This window comes from Lampetra planeri, chromosome 22 (assembly GCF_965212315.1).
Source record: "Lampetra planeri chromosome 22, kcLamPlan1.2.h2, whole genome shotgun sequence".
Classification (NCBI taxonomy): domain Eukaryota; kingdom Metazoa; phylum Chordata; class Hyperoartia; order Petromyzontiformes; family Petromyzontidae; genus Lampetra; species Lampetra planeri.
The window spans coordinates 3,519,719-3,535,333 of NC_136128.1; the positions used below are offsets into that span (position 1 = coordinate 3,519,719).

The following is a 15,615-nucleotide window of genomic DNA, read 5'->3' on the forward strand; positions in this document are numbered from 1 at the left end:
CATTGAAAGCAGGCATGTTCCTGACTAGTTCCCTCTCCATGGAGAGCATAGCCATTGCATTCAGACGTTCCTGTCCCATTACATTTCTCAGGAATGTCTTGATTCTCTTTAAGGTTGAGAAACACCTCTCAGCTTCAGCAGTTGTCATGGGAGTGGTTATGAGGATGTTCAACAGAGCAACAGTCTCTGAAAAAGTATCCTGCAGGTTGTACTTCAGCAAAACCTGGTACAGCGCTCATGCACCACAGCAGCCCTTGAATTCTGGACTCTCATAAATGACAGACATGGCGACAAATAACATTGTTGACTGAAACGTGCTTACGTATGATGACGTAAGCACGTTAGTGCGAGCCCTCCCCGAAGCCATAGAGAATGCATTGCAGCGCCTGCCTTTCGAAAAAAAACATCTTTGAATGTAAGTCTATGGGAAGAATCTGGGCGATTCTCAGCCAGAGTGAAATCGCCCAAAAAGAGGCGGTACTCCACAGAACGTGACATGACGCTGATTGGACTATATCCAGAGGCACAGTAACGGCGAGCGTAACTCTGTGGTTGAATGAGATTGTTAATGTGATTGAAAAAGTCCCTTTCACACTTTGGTGGTGCGTCGCCCAATCGCCCTAATGAAGAAACCGCCCCTGTTCACATGTATGATTGTGTGTATGTGTGAGGTCCATCTCAGCCTCAAATAATTACCTCGTGTGATGTGTAAACATCACCACTTGGGAGACAAAGGTGGCCGGTTGTGCTGTCCACCCACCCCCTCGTGTGTCGTGCCGGCTTTCATAGGTGCTCGCGAACAGCACTTGCTCCACCAGTCTGTTAATGCTATATGGGGGATCTTTGTCATTGTTTTTCGTGCATGTGAATGTGTGTGCGTGGCTATGTGTCCACGTGTATCTATGTGTAATGACGACTTGACACACTTCGCTTGAGATGGCACATTATTGAAGACGCGTTCACTTGACATCGGCGGAGACCCCACTGCAACAGTTCCAAGTCTCCCGCGCATCTCCCTTATATACCAACTGAGGCCACGCCCCCCTTCCTGAACCTTCTCGCTGACTCTGGAGGTTCACTCCACCGGCAAACTCTACCGTCCTCTTCCGTCACCTGACCACGCTCCCTTCTCGATCATTCCCGTAGCCACCAGTCCCTTGGCACTCACAACTGATACCCCTGTCATTACCTCCTGTGGCTACTAGTGCACTCGCACTGCAGGCTGACTCCCTTGTCATTACCTACTGTGGCCACTAGTGCATTTCGCACTGTAAGTTGTCATTACCTCCCGTGGCCACTAGTTCACTCACACCGCATGTAGGCTCTATTGTCATTACATATGTATAATACATGTGTATATATGTTTGGCTATGCATGTATGTATATCTATGTGTAATAAAGGACTCGACACGGTATCTGGCTTGGTGTCCTTTATTCGGGTTCGTATACTTTTCCCACATGGCTCTTTCTCTGTCCCGTAGCAGCCTCACTGCTAATCTCCTCGTGCAGCCTCTCCAGCTGCCCTCGCTGCAGCCCCACCGCTGCTCTCTCTTCTCCGAAGCAGTCCCGCTGCTGTTCTCTTCGTGCAGCCTCCCAGCTGCCCTTGCTGCAGCCTCACCGCTGCTCCCTGCTTCTCCGGGGTCGGTCACCGCTGGCCGACGGTGCCCTATCCGTACTCTGTGTGTGTGGCGATCTCGCCACTCTCCCCAGCCTTCGCCCTGCGTGGCCTTACTCTAGCCCAGTCTCCAACAACCTCCTCTCCTCTTCCGGTTTCTCCCCTTTTAGACCTGAACCCTCTCCCCCACGTGACGTAACTCCTCCCCCCATGACGTCACATCAGGAAGGTCGTTTACGCCCGAATTACACCACCCTCCCCCGTAGAGAAAATCCAGCCGACCTCGGCTGAACAACAACTCCAACAAGTAATGCGAGCGAACACGACCGAACACGTTAAAAGATACGAAGCATACAATAATATAACAGTAAAACAAGAACACAACACAACATTCAACGAAATGTGAGGGATTTTGAGCGGGTGCGGGTCGCCGGCCCGTCCCGGACGGTCGGCGGCCCACCCGCCGAGCGGGAACGTGACAGGGTTTTAGGAGCGACAGAACAAAGTTCATCTGTCGCTATTGGAGGCCCGCCAACGTCCCGGTCCCGTATTCCCGAAGGCCCAGCGTCAGAGGTGTCCCGCGATCGGGTCTGCGGCGGGGTCGGAAGGGCTGCGGGTCTCAGAGTTTTCGCAGCCGTAGTAGGCACACCCCGAGCAGAGCCTCCTTTGTCCTGCGGCGTCACGGCCGGCTTGTCTGTAAAAGGCACGACAGGCGCTCTTGCAAGGTCAACAGGCACAGGCAAGGGCGAGTCGGCAGCAACAGACCCCGGCAAGACAACATCAGGAGATGACGCATCAGGTCGAGGGGCCACGTATGGTTTCAAGCGAGATGTGTGAACGAACCAACGCCGGGATCCAAACCGAACACGCGCTGACTGTGGGTTGGGAACCTCGATGAGGCGAACCGGCCCTTGCCATGGTTTATGTAATTTAGGAGAGGTACCTGGCCGCACTTGTGGGCAATGGAGCCAGGCCAGGTCCCCCACTTTCCAGGGGCACTCCCCCTTAGAGCGTCGAGCACACCGCTCGTTCCGGGCCTGGGCTTTGGCCGTAGCCATGCGGGCCCCTTCCCGCGCCACAGTAACATGGCGAACGGTGTCCTGAATATAATCAGGAAGAGGCTTAACAGGTCCCCTCACTCCAGTTCCCAACTGCACATTAATCGGCGGCACGTTTTCACGACCGTACATAAGAAAAAACGGCGAATATCCTGTAGCCGCATGCGGCGTCATCCGGTACGCCGAAAGTACGCCAGGGATATGCAAATCCCAATCTGATTGTTTTTCACTCACCGTGTGACACAACATGGCGGACAAGGTCCGATTTAGCCGTTCAACCATACCATCCGTTTGTGGGTGGTAGGGAGATGTCCGTATTTTCTTAGTTCCGAGAGCTGCACACACTTCCCCCAACAATTTAGAAGAAAAATTTCGGCCCTGATCCATGAGGAGCCTCTCCAGCGCCCCCTTGTCCATAACGTACCCAAATAGAAAGGCGTCTGTAATGGACGCCGCTGACTGGTCGGGCAAGGGCCAGGCCATCGGCCAGCGGGAGAGGTACTCCACGCCAACTAGCAAATATTTATTTCCCTTAGCAGATGGCGGAAAGGGTCCCAAAATATCTAACGCCACCAATTCATTAACTCGAGACACCTGAATAGACTGTATCGGCGGCACATATGGATGTTTAGGTGGCTTCCGGCGGGCACAATCGGGACACGCGCGAACGTGACCGACGACGTCTGTCGTCATGCCGTGCCAATAGTAATCTCGCTGCAGCGTCAATAGGGTCTTCTGCACCCCCAGATGTAAAAGAGTGTCGCAATGCAGAGTCCTAATCAATTCGTACCGCAAAGATGCCGGTACAACCAGACGCCAGCGTTCCTGTATCCCTTCCCTCCACATCAGCAGACCATCACGGAGAGCGGTTTCCGACACATCCCCCGTACCCGGTCCCCCACCCTCCTTCACAGGCCGCTTACGTAAAGTCACCAATGAATTGTCCAACATTTGTTCCCGAATCCACACAGACCTCGGGAGATGCAAAATCCCATCAGCCGGTCCCCCATCAGCCGGCCCCGGCTCATTCGGAGCTTCAGGCACTTCGACCGCCAGCGCGACAGGCTGAGGGGGGTGCTGAATCGGCCCACATCTATGCGTTCCAGACGCGCACGCACAAGGGGATCGCTGTGGCAGCCTGGAAAGCGCGTCCGCATTGGCGTGACGCACCCCCTTCCAATGGTGAATTTGGAAGGAAAATTCTTGCAGCGTGTCCAACCACCGCGCCAGCTGGCCGGATGGCTGGTCCATCTTAAGAGCATACTGCAAGGCCGCATGATCCGTGCGTACAATAAACGAACGGCCGTACAGATACGGTCGAAATTGGCAGAGAAAACAAACAATAGCCAAACAGTTCCTTGCGAGTGACGCAGTAGCGGGTTTCCGCGGGAGACAAAACCCGGCTACCGTACGCCACAACGCATTCCACACCACCTTTGGACTGAGACAACACCGCCCCAATGCCCGTGTCGCTCGCGACCGTATCCAGAATGAAAGGATGTTCAAAATCTGGATAATCCAACGTCGGCGCCGTAGCCAATAGATCGCGCAGGCCCAGAAATGCCGCCTCTTCTGGCGGTCCCCAAGCAAATTTGTGTCCTTTACCCGTATGGAGGTGCAAGGGCTTCGCGATCGTCGCAAAATTCGGAACAAACCTCCGATAATATGAGGCAAACCCCAAAAACCGACGCACATCCCCCACCGTGGCCGGGGTTGGCCAGTCACGGACGCACGCTGTTTTTTCTGGATCCGTGGCCACCCCGTCCGCACTAACGATGTGCCCCAAGTAACGCACGGAGTGTTGCAGTAAATGCTCGTCAAATGTGCGGCTGAAGACGATAATATCGTCTAAATATATCAGACATGTCTCCCACTGCAACCCCGTTAATACCAACTCCATCAACCTTTGAAAAGTGGCAGGGGCCGCATTCAACCCCATCGGAAGACAGTTAAATTGGAATAACCCCTGCGGCGTACGGAAAGCAGTCTTCTCCCGCGAGGACTCGTCAAGGGGAAGCTGCCAGAAGCCCGAAGAGAGATCCAGCGTTGAAAAGAACTTAGCCCCCGACAAGGCATCGAGAGAGTCGTCCATACGCGGCAGGGGGTACGCATCTGCCACCGACACTTTATTTAATTTGCGGAAATCTACACAAAATCGCAATTTGCCGTCCTTTTTCTTAACCAAAACAACAGGCGCGCCCCATGGGCTGTTAGATGGAGATATTATGTCCGCAGCCAACATGTCATCCACTGCCCCACGAACGTGCTCTCGCTCAGCCGGACTCATCCGATGCGAGTTCAACCGAATAGGGGCAGCGTCCCCTGTGTCAATATGATGGTAAAGCAACGAGGTGCGTCCCAAGTCCAAATCGTCGGAGCTAAACACATCAGAATAACTCAATAATAATTTACGAATCGCACAACGTTGTTCCCCGGAAAGGGCAGAATTCTCCCCACACAATTCGGCGATCCAGCGATCATCTGCAGCCTCAGGGCCTGAAACACCACCAACCATAACCTGGCTGGCCAGATGATCATGAGCCGTAAACGCAGTAGTGGCATGTGCCACAACCGTACCAGCCGGTACACACACACTTTCGGTACTTGCGTTAAGCACCTGCAAAAATGGCTGCTGGTCCGGCCGGACAATAGTTTGCACCCCAACGAGCGCCGATCCGCCCGTGATGGTGGTGGACGGCGACAACAAAACCCCAATAGCTCCTTGACGACCAGGCACAGGCTTCCGATATCGCAAGGGAATGAGCATATGTGAGCCTGGTGGAATATCAACAGATACTTCGGACAGCGCCTGCACCTGGGCGACAGGAGAAGGTCGCCCCCAGGGCGACGGCAGAAATGTAATTTTACGCCCCTCCGGTAATTCCCCCCATGACGTCACATCCGGAAGGTCGTTTACGCCCGCATTACATATGTACAGTGTGTGTGTATGTTAAACTTATTCTGAACAATGCTCATCAATCTACCATACTAATTGGAGGTGTGGGGGAAGGACAATAAATTGAACATAAACAATTGTTCTAAAGAAATTAGTTTTAAATCTAGATGATTTAAAACTGCATAGCTCCAATGCCCATTCTCTGCGGCAGTATTGCACTCGGATCGCATTGCAATCAGTTGCATAGGGGTTCACCTCGGATGATTGGTGATGATAGATGGGGGTGCAACCCAGTCACACCCTCTATTAATGACAAATACCACCAATATTTCTGTGTGCCTTATGTATGTTGACCTTCTTTTGCACCGTACGTAGCCAACCGTCTTCATTAGAGGTGCGCCTACATGGTTTGGGAGCATCAATTGCAGGCGTCAGGGCACGCAGACCTGACAAGTCTGTGAGAAAAAAGAAGAACAGATAAATTGCCCCTGCAAAGTCAACCCTGCCATGGCCGATAATAGCAGCGGGCGAGTAATCGCTTTTGAAGGCGTACATAGCCAACGTGTTTCTGATTGTCGGAGCTTTGATGAAGGTGACATCGGTGGCCCATTATAGAATAGTGTGTGTGGCATTTGCTCTGGGGGAATGCGGATAAGTCAACAAAGCCAAAACGAATATCAAAGTAAGCCCCCATTATACAATTGAGTTGTGTTGTCAGTGGAATATATGAGTATCTGACATGTAGGCTGTAGCGACCAATATTATCCATGAAGGTTTTTGGGTTAGATCGTGTGAATATAAATGTGTCGTTTAATCCGCCACCACTTGACACACGGTAATTGCAACCAGCTTCAACTGGTCTCATTTTGGTTGTAAATGCTGTGGGTTTACTCTCCAACACACTGGTGTGCTGAACTAATAACTATTTGACACGTTTTGTTCACGTGACAAACCTTACTAATTGGCTGTGTCGGGTGGTGGAATTTGTTCAAGGGCACATTTATATTTACGCGATCTCACCAAAAAACCTTTATTTTGGATACATGAGCATTGTATGAACTTATCATGAATTAACCTGCACCAACAGCATGCAACAAGTGGGTGATGGGTGGGTAGACTAATGGGTGAGTAGGTTGGTAGGTGGATAGATAGATAGATAGGTGGGTGTCTAGGTAGGTGGGTGCGTTTTTTAGGTAGGGATGTTGGTAGGTAGCCAGGTGAACAGATTGGTAGGTGGGTGAGTAGGTAGGCAGCCTTCGGGGTAGGCATGTAACAGTCCTCCATAACGGTCCCCACAACATCACTGACGTCAATCCTTGCACTGAGTTAATTTGCAGTAACCTCGAGGTATGAAGAAAGGGGATTGGTAGCTGGAGATGAGAAGACATGGATGAGGGGAGGGGTAGGGAATGGGAGAGGGAGCCGTGGGAATAAGAGGGGACGTCGGCAGGAGTGACGGTGGAAGGAGGGAGCTGTGAGTGAAGGAGAGAGAGCTGTGGGTGAAAGAGGGCGCTATGTGTGGTAAATGTAGAATTAAGCGACTCGAACCCTTACCTGTCTCCGTGTGTTGGTGAGGAGAGTGGCTACTACAGGTAAGTAGGTAGTGGGTGAATTGTGCGGTAGGAAGGTTGGTCCATTGGCAAGTAAATATGTGGCCATAAAAAAGAGCAGTGGAGTTTATCACCACGATGTCTCCTTCATATTTGTGGATCGGGCATTGCGTCGTTATATGTTGTACGGTCTGTCCTGGACAAGGACAGTCGCACATTACTGGAGAGTGTTATTTATTTATATTCGTGCACCAGGTACCCGCAATCTGAAACGGTGTGTAAAGTGGGTGTGGTTTACGGTGAACTCTGAACTGGCCTCATTGTGCCGACATGGCCATGAGCCACCCAGCCAGCCTCATCGTCTCACAAAGTTCTGATTAATCACAACACGGCAATTTGTAAGTTCCAGAATGGGAGGAGAGCAATGTGACTGCACATGGTCTCCACATGTCGGGAAGTGTGAAATTACCCCTCCAGGCGCCACGGGGAAAAAAAAAAACAATTCAGAAAACGCTGAACACGCTGTGTTCTTTATCGACTGTGATTTTCTTTGTGGGAAAAAAAATTGTAAAGGAAAAAAAAACATGTCTCTCTAAAAAACAACAGCTATCCCACTGTGTCTAATTCCTTTCCGTACCAACAAAAGTAACCATGGCATTTAAATAATATATATGTGTGCTTGCACTTCTAGTTTAACTTTTTTTTGGGAACCTGAAAAGTGTTTTTTATGTCATCAAAATTCCATTAAAAACAACTGTTCAACTGCAATGTTATTTCAAATTCGAAATCGGGTGAAATGAAATTGGCGTGACCAACTTGGTTTCATTATAATAATAATGTCGAATAACCAAGTGTTGATATGGCAGGGCTGAATTCTTGGGTTTGAATCCAAGCAGCCACCTGTAATTAAATAGGTCTCTCAAGTTCCGTGATTTGATTGCCTAAGCCTGACTATCAATGACTGTGTCCAACAATCCATCACATTGAAGCTCAGCATTGCATTTGGATGAATTTCAGCTCTGAGAATAAAAAAAATATATATCGGTTTGACTATCATGCAATGAACGTTGCTCTGTGCTCATAGTCTGTGGGAAAATTCTGCCCCTGGTTGTGTGGACCAGATAGTAATAAGTCAGATTATCTCCTTGATCAGACACGCATGGATGGAGTTCACCTTCAACTGGTTTGATTTCCAGAATCTTAGCGGTGCCAGCTCATTACCTTGACATCGTGCGAGCTCCCCGAGCCACCTGACCATCTCAAACACGTGTGCTTGTACAAGCCGCATAGCAAGGAATGTATGTATATTAATGAGCTAGGTATAGACATTGTATTTCATGGCGAGTTGAGCATTATCAAATTGATGACTATCATGGACATAAAGTTCATGGACCTGACGTGGATGACGAAGGATGCATGTTGTTCTTGGTAATCCTGAACACACATGATCAACAATTACACGCGTGGGTTCATATAACATGAGCAACTGATCTTGTCCACTGCCAGGAGTCAAACCTAGGTTGGCTGTGTTGTAATACATTGTGCAAAGGACTTCCCTGCCGCTATCACAACCCGTGTGCCCGTTTTTTTGTATCTAAACAGCTGTGCCCCGGACCAGCGCCACCCAATGCAACTCCGTTCCTGAGCCTAAGTTTGGCCGACGGATGGGCAGCAATTTTAGTGCTGGAGCTTTGCTCAGATTCGAATGCAACTCTGGATATATTCTTCAAGGTGCGAAGGCTATCGTGTGCCAAAGGGTGCCAAACGCCCTTGCTCAGTGGAATGGCTCCCTGCCCGCCTGTGTTGGTAAGTTCTCGTTTGATTTAATTCCATTTCTACTTCTCTCACGTTCTCTCTATGTTAATCTTCATTTACGATGGGTAGTCGGAAATTCAGTGGCCTGACGTTAAATTGTCGTGATGAAAGAGCTTAGCTCATTCGATTACTCCAGGATACATATTTTTATTCCAATGTACTAGTCACAACTGCTTTGCTTCTTAAAAGCATTAACACATTCCACAGCAGTAGATCTACCCTGTAATGTCTTACACAGGTGCAAAATGCATCTTGTTTGTGTGTTCACTGAAACTTTTGGAAAGATCAAAAGTCCAGAGAAATTTGGAGAGATTAACAAAAGAGAGATAATCCTGGGAAATGCAGAACCCCCGCCGCTGCCCATCTAACACTGCCCAGGATAGTGACACATCAATACACAGTTAAAGCATCACTGTCAGATTAGTTTTTTTGTTGGAGCCAATGTTATAAATATCAGTCATTGCATTTCCATCCAGGCCATAGCATTTCCGATCGCCCTTTGTGATTGTCCAGGCTTGTTTCGTTGGTTCAGTGGCTAAAGCACTTGACTTGCAATCAGAAGGTTGCATATTGAAATCCTGGTTGGGGGGATGACTCAGCCAGTGACTCAAGAGGGGTCAATAATATCAGTATCATGCTGTGGGACGTCAGCGGTGATCATTCCCTGAAGTGACCAGGCCCTGCTATGATGAGGTAGAATTTTCAATCTGGGCTCAAGGCTGACATTGAAGGTGATTTCTCCCCCCATTGTTCGTCTGAACAGAGAGTGAACATTATCACGTGACTGTTTTTTTACGTCAGAATGCCTTTAAATTTCTAAATTGTAAACATATTCATCAACTGTGTACGAATGAAAGAACATTAGTTCTTTAACGGCAACATTTGGGAATTCTTACGTTGAAAATGTGTCTTCACCACTTTGGAAATACCACGTTAATATATTTCTTCCGGTGATAATTAGTGCTTAAGCATTCTATGGTCACAACTGAAAGTGAGAAAACATTTTAAGCAGTAGTTAATTGTCATGGATGGATTGACCCCACCCTAGGAATTTGGATTTCTGACCACTGGCTGGGGGCTAGCTACTAATTGCCCTTCCAGTATTTAATTGGCATTCAACATAATGCAATGTGCAAGTATTATGGTCACTGAATTCAAGTAAGAAGATAATAAATTCATTAATTAATGGAAGCAGCTTAATACATGTTTGTGAGAATAAAGTATTCTCATGCTGTCCGATGGAATTAGTATTTTATTGATGTAAAATCCAGTTCACTCAACTCTATTACAAATACATCAGGTGAAGGTTAGGCCCATGGCACTCATGATGGGCATCTATAAGCTTTGGGCCAGCACTTATTAAAGCATGGGTTCTCATCTGGCTTATTAGAACCACGAATAAACCAGGATTTCCTGGTGAACTAGAGTGATTGATGGTCTAAGCCTGGTCCCTGATTATGGTGAGATTAATTAACACACCGTTATAAATTCGCTTTTGTATCTATTTTGAGACCAAACTGATTTGAAGAAAGAACAGACGTATTATCCGTTTATTAAACGTATATTAGAGGCCAACTAAACCATGATAAGTATAACCCGTAAAAACAAAGTTTTTCACTATAAATCCTTTATATGCGTGGCGGCTAGAGTCCTCTCGTCCTCTGGCTTGAGATGGCTGCCACCTATGGGTCAGATGATTGCATTGCACCATTAAGCAATTGGTAATTAAATATAATATTTTTGTCCTAAAAAGTGTAAAATTTTGGAAAAAAATTTTCACGAACATTAATTCTCACGCACAACGAGTCTGTGTGGAAAATATCGCAGCGAATTGGATCACGGGAAGTGGGTTAAAAAACGACCGAAAGATTTGCACGGTCCTAAGCTAGCAAGCAAACTTAATATAAAGGATTTAAAAAGTAGTTGTATTTGGAAAATGTTTTTTTCTACTATTGACGCATACTCCCATTCACGTTCTACAAATGAAAAATGGACGTCATTAACATTCTGCTTGGCCTTAAAATAATAATTTCAGCTTGTAACATCCATACAGCATTCAACTCACTCTCGAAGAGAGAAAACGATTCTGAGATGCAAAGGGGAAACACAGACGAGTGGGAAAGGCAGCCAGGTTGTGAGCCGGCACCATGCAGAATCATCCCCCAAAACTCTGCAGTCCTCGATCTATTAAAGTGTTACCGGCCAATGCATGAGTTTTTATATATGGGAGGAAACCAGATCATACAGATAAAACTGACCCGTGTGAGGGGCAACACTCTATCCCATATAAATAGAACAAATGGAGATTAGTCCACACCTGATGGCAAGCCACAATGTATGACACCTCGACGCCCACAGAAAGAGACTTTCACGAAATTTGAGTGATCCACCAACCCTTGACTTCACAGTGCTGGATTACAGGCATGCGGGGTCTATGAGAAGGCATTTGATTCAGTAAAAAAAAACGTTTTCATTCCAGCTATATTAAATCAATGGCCTAACTGAAATATTCATAGGAATTCTGACATAAGCATACTCCAAAATGATACAAATCAGAACAAATGTCAAGATAGGATGCACGCTGTCTTCAACACTAGTTGAAGTAATATTAATGATGTTTTCCATAGATTGTGTTGGAGAAATAAAATTATAGAAGTATAGAAAAAGTATAAATCGTCTCCGGTGTGTTGATGTCATAGTCATGATGACAACAAATGGAATAGGGCTACGAAAAAATATTCAAGAACCTAACAAGAAAGGCTGCATAGTTTGGCTTAAAGATGAATTTGAGCAAAACAAATGCCACGAAGAGATCCAGTTATCTGAAAGAGAGAAAACAATTCCCCCGGGGGTGGACATAGTTGGAAAAACAATCAATCATTGAAGGTGGACTGGGATCGCTGTGGTGAACAAAGTAGGTGAGATCCAGGGCATGTTGCAGTGCTTTGGAAGAATAATAATAATAATAATATAACATATTGATAGTGAAAAACATTATAACATCTTAACACCTGTTTTGTTGCCAGATAAAAGGGGAAAGCCTATTCTCATATTTTGGTACTGGCAAAGGAGGTCCCATGATGTAGATGCTCACCCGAGCCCTCATTACTATGATAATATATGCATTGTCTTTGTGATGTACGCCTTTTGGCGTCCTCTGGTCTAACACCGTTTTGAGACTCGGCTCGAAAAGAAAGCTGTCTCTTGTGTGGACCAATCAGTTTCAAAGACAATGCAGATATTATCAGAGTACGTTTTTGGTTTGCGTTCTGACCACGAGTATTGTGGTTAATGCAGACATGATTCCTTGTAAAAGGTTTCAGTTTGGTGTTTTAACATCTTAACACCTGTTTTGTTGCCAGAAAAAAGGGGAAAACCTATTCTCATTATACCAATGTGCCTCAAGAAGAGTGCTTTCATTTTGTGTCTATTTCCCGCCATGGTATGTGGATCGACAAACACGGTCACTGACAACAACAAAACATTAAATAAAAAACCGAAATGTGTTTTGGGAATTACAGTAACAGACAGAATAAAGAACACACGGGTCAGATAAGTAATTTTGACGGTTAAAAACAGTAAGTGGGAATTGGGGGAAAGAAAAATGCATCGTTATAAGGGGTAACGGGTGATGTATGAGACTGGAGATAGAACGGCGGCTAATGGAGGGAACATCTACAAGAGGATGACCACCACTGACATTGAGCAATGAGATATGTGCAGCAGTGGAGATGGATTATGCATCGCAACACCACGAGGGATGGTGACAAAGTGGGAGGACCATGCAGCTGTAGAGAGATCACGGCTGTTGATGATGTAGTGTGTTGAATCCTATAACTCTGAAGGTGGGGCTTCACCTTGTTTTGGCTGACAGACACTGAGTGAATTACTTAATCGTCTATAATACAAAGTACACTTATTGTCAACCCACTGCTGGCTGAAGGCCTCCCCGTGCCGTGTTCACCACAGGGGTTGTTTGGCCAAACTTCACCACGCCTGCCAGGATGGGTTTTGTTGGAATGTAGAATTTCCACTGTTGACCTCATCCCATTGCACATTTGAGCATGGTGGGAAACATTTCACTTTGGACTTTGACAGAATTTGTCCGGCGCTTTCTGTCCAACTTCTTACGTAATCAGGTGGTTGTGTAAGATAGAACCTTGAGGACTAACAATGTACAGGTTGTATCCCATTAAGACGTGCGGCTCTGGTACAATGCAGCAATCCACAGTCATGCCATATGATGGTTCGCACTCTTTCTCCATGCCAATGATTCAGCAGGGATGTAAATGTCAGGATCTAAAAAGCATTTTTTAAGCTGCTTCCAGTATTGTGATATATTTTTAAACATATCTTTGTGTATGAGTATTACAATACGTGTGAACGTTTAGCATTTTGACGAGTGCCTTGGCAAATATTGATAATACACACGTTTCTTTGCACTGAAAGGAGCCTTTTGTTCAGAGTTAACAGATGAAGTGCCTGAGAAAAAGTGAATGATTAGTTCATTATTAGGTCGTCTGTGGGGAGATGTGTGGAAAAGTTGTATTATTCCAATGAAGCTTGCATGGGTTATGTAAACTATATAAATGTGGGTTATCAATATTTTCCATGAGCACATCTGATTTACAAACATAAATAAATGTGTAAATAGCAGATATCTTATCGTATAATCGGAATTGTATGCAAGCACAGATTGAAAACAACTCACCTCTGTTGTCATTAATGCTGATATAAATGTATGCAGGAGGCTAATGTGGCATTGTGAAGGATGGTTTACTCTGCTCTGCATTAGCCGTTTGTATAATTTTCTCTTGTAATTTTCTAAGTAAAAAATTTATAAATATTGTATTTACATTTTTAAGCAATATACTAGTGTGGGAGAGAACATTTTTCTCTTAGTATTCCTGAACCTGTAGTGGAAAAGTACCACATTCCTCTGGTAAGGGATCCGTCTCTCCATACATACTATGTCCTGTAGAGAATTATGAGAAAGTAGTGCCAATTTTATCGACCCCAGAGAGGCGATGATGATCCTGGCCCCCTGCAATTTAATTCTGAACATTCCTTTTTGAGAGCTCAGCGCCTCTTAACTGCAGCGTCAGTCTCCACATTTTTTTTGTCTCACGTACAGTAGGCAGCCCCACACTGATCCTGGTCGTCCGCTGGACCGACTGTGCCCCCACCAACGTGTTCATGCCCCCTTTGAGTCGGCGTAGCGGGGGGGGGTAATATTACATTTCAAATACAATCTTTAAAAAAACATGACAATGTGAAATTTCCTCTACGAGCTTGGGCTAATTAACAGACATAAGCTTATTCGAGCAAGATGGAGCACTTGCTAACTTTGGACTTTTGAATGACGACAACGGTTAGTTGTTTTTTTCTGTGCACTCGCTCATGTATTTTGTTTGTTGGGGGGCGATTGAACAGGTGAATTAACAATACTAATAATAGCAAAGCATGGTGGTAGTGTTGCGGTTGAAATGCTGCCGAGAAAGTAAATCAAAATCAAGAAAGTAAATGTTTGTGTTTTTGCTTCCCCGGTGCCTCGTCTCACTTGTGCTGTGTTTTCTGTCCACACCAGCTGCTTGGCACGCTTGTCTAATGGACCAACTATGTGTTGCAGTGCCTTGCGGAGGAAACCTCACAGATCAAAGAGGCGCCATTCTTTCCGCTGGTTTCCCAGAACCGTACGATAACAATTTGAATTGTGTTTGGAAAATTACTGTGCCCGAGGGCTCAGGGGTGCAGGTAAGATCTCTCCGAAGAAGTCTCCCATCTAATTTGTATAACGGAATTGGAATTGCCACATTAACCGTGAATCCGCCAATCCCGTGTAACACAATCTCCGATCTCGCAGATGGTCGTAGGCATAATTATCCTAAAAACGGCAGTGCCCAGAGGTGATAAAAAAAATTATTAGCGAAAAAAGTGTAGTTTAACTTATGTTTGAGAGCTCGGCTTAATATGCTCTGACATTGACATAATGATGGCCGATTTCTATAATTGACCATTTCATACGTTACTTAAAGTAACCGTGTGTGCACGTATGAGCTTGTGAGTGCGTGGACCAGTGGTTTAATGGTTATCACAGTGCAATATAAACCAAGCCACCTGAGCATTGTTCCTGGCCATGGCTAACATCGATGCCAAATATGTGCACGGGTACCAGCTCCCCCCTGGTGTGCCATGCCAGTCTCGGTATATGTGTAATGCGGGCGTAAGCGACCTTCCGGATGTGACGTCACGGGGGGTGGAGTCATGTGACGTGGGTGGAAGGTTCGGGGCCTTAAGCGGGTAAACCGGAAGGGGAAGGCAGTCGGGGTGTGAGCGGAAAAGAGTGAGGCCACGCGGGCGAGTGTGGAGAGGGGGGGGGCGCCGACGGCCATCGGGAGCCAACCCCGAAGATAAGAGGAAGCTGCGGAGTGGTGTGCAGCTGCAGAGGAGACAGCCAGAAGGGCTGCGTGTTAGAGGCAGCGGTGTGGCTGCCAGGAGGAGCTGCGGAGAGAGAGAGAGAGAGGACTGCATGTTAGAGGCAGCGGTGTGGCTGCCAGGAGGAGCTGCGGAGAGAGAGAGAGACAGCAAGAGGCTGTCAGAGCTGCGGAGGGAGAGGAGTTGCAGCGAGTACAGCCAAGGGGGGCTGTGTGAGAGAAACAGCAGCGGAGCTGCTGTTGTGGA

The 15,615-nt window shown here is 46.8% G+C and overlaps 1 protein-coding gene across 1 annotated transcript in view; it reads left to right on the forward strand.

Annotated features, from left to right (window-relative positions):
- Window positions 1-15,615, forward strand: part of LOC144724936 (CUB and sushi domain-containing protein 1-like) — a 684,194-nt gene that overhangs the window by 490,351 nt on the left and 178,228 nt on the right. The window contains exons 34-35 of the mRNA XM_078604260.1: window positions 8,722-8,925; window positions 14,522-14,688. Of these exons, the coding sequence (XP_078460386.1) occupies window positions 8,722-8,925; window positions 14,522-14,688 (371 nt within the window). The remainder of the gene's footprint in view (window positions 1-8,721; window positions 8,926-14,521; window positions 14,689-15,615) is intronic.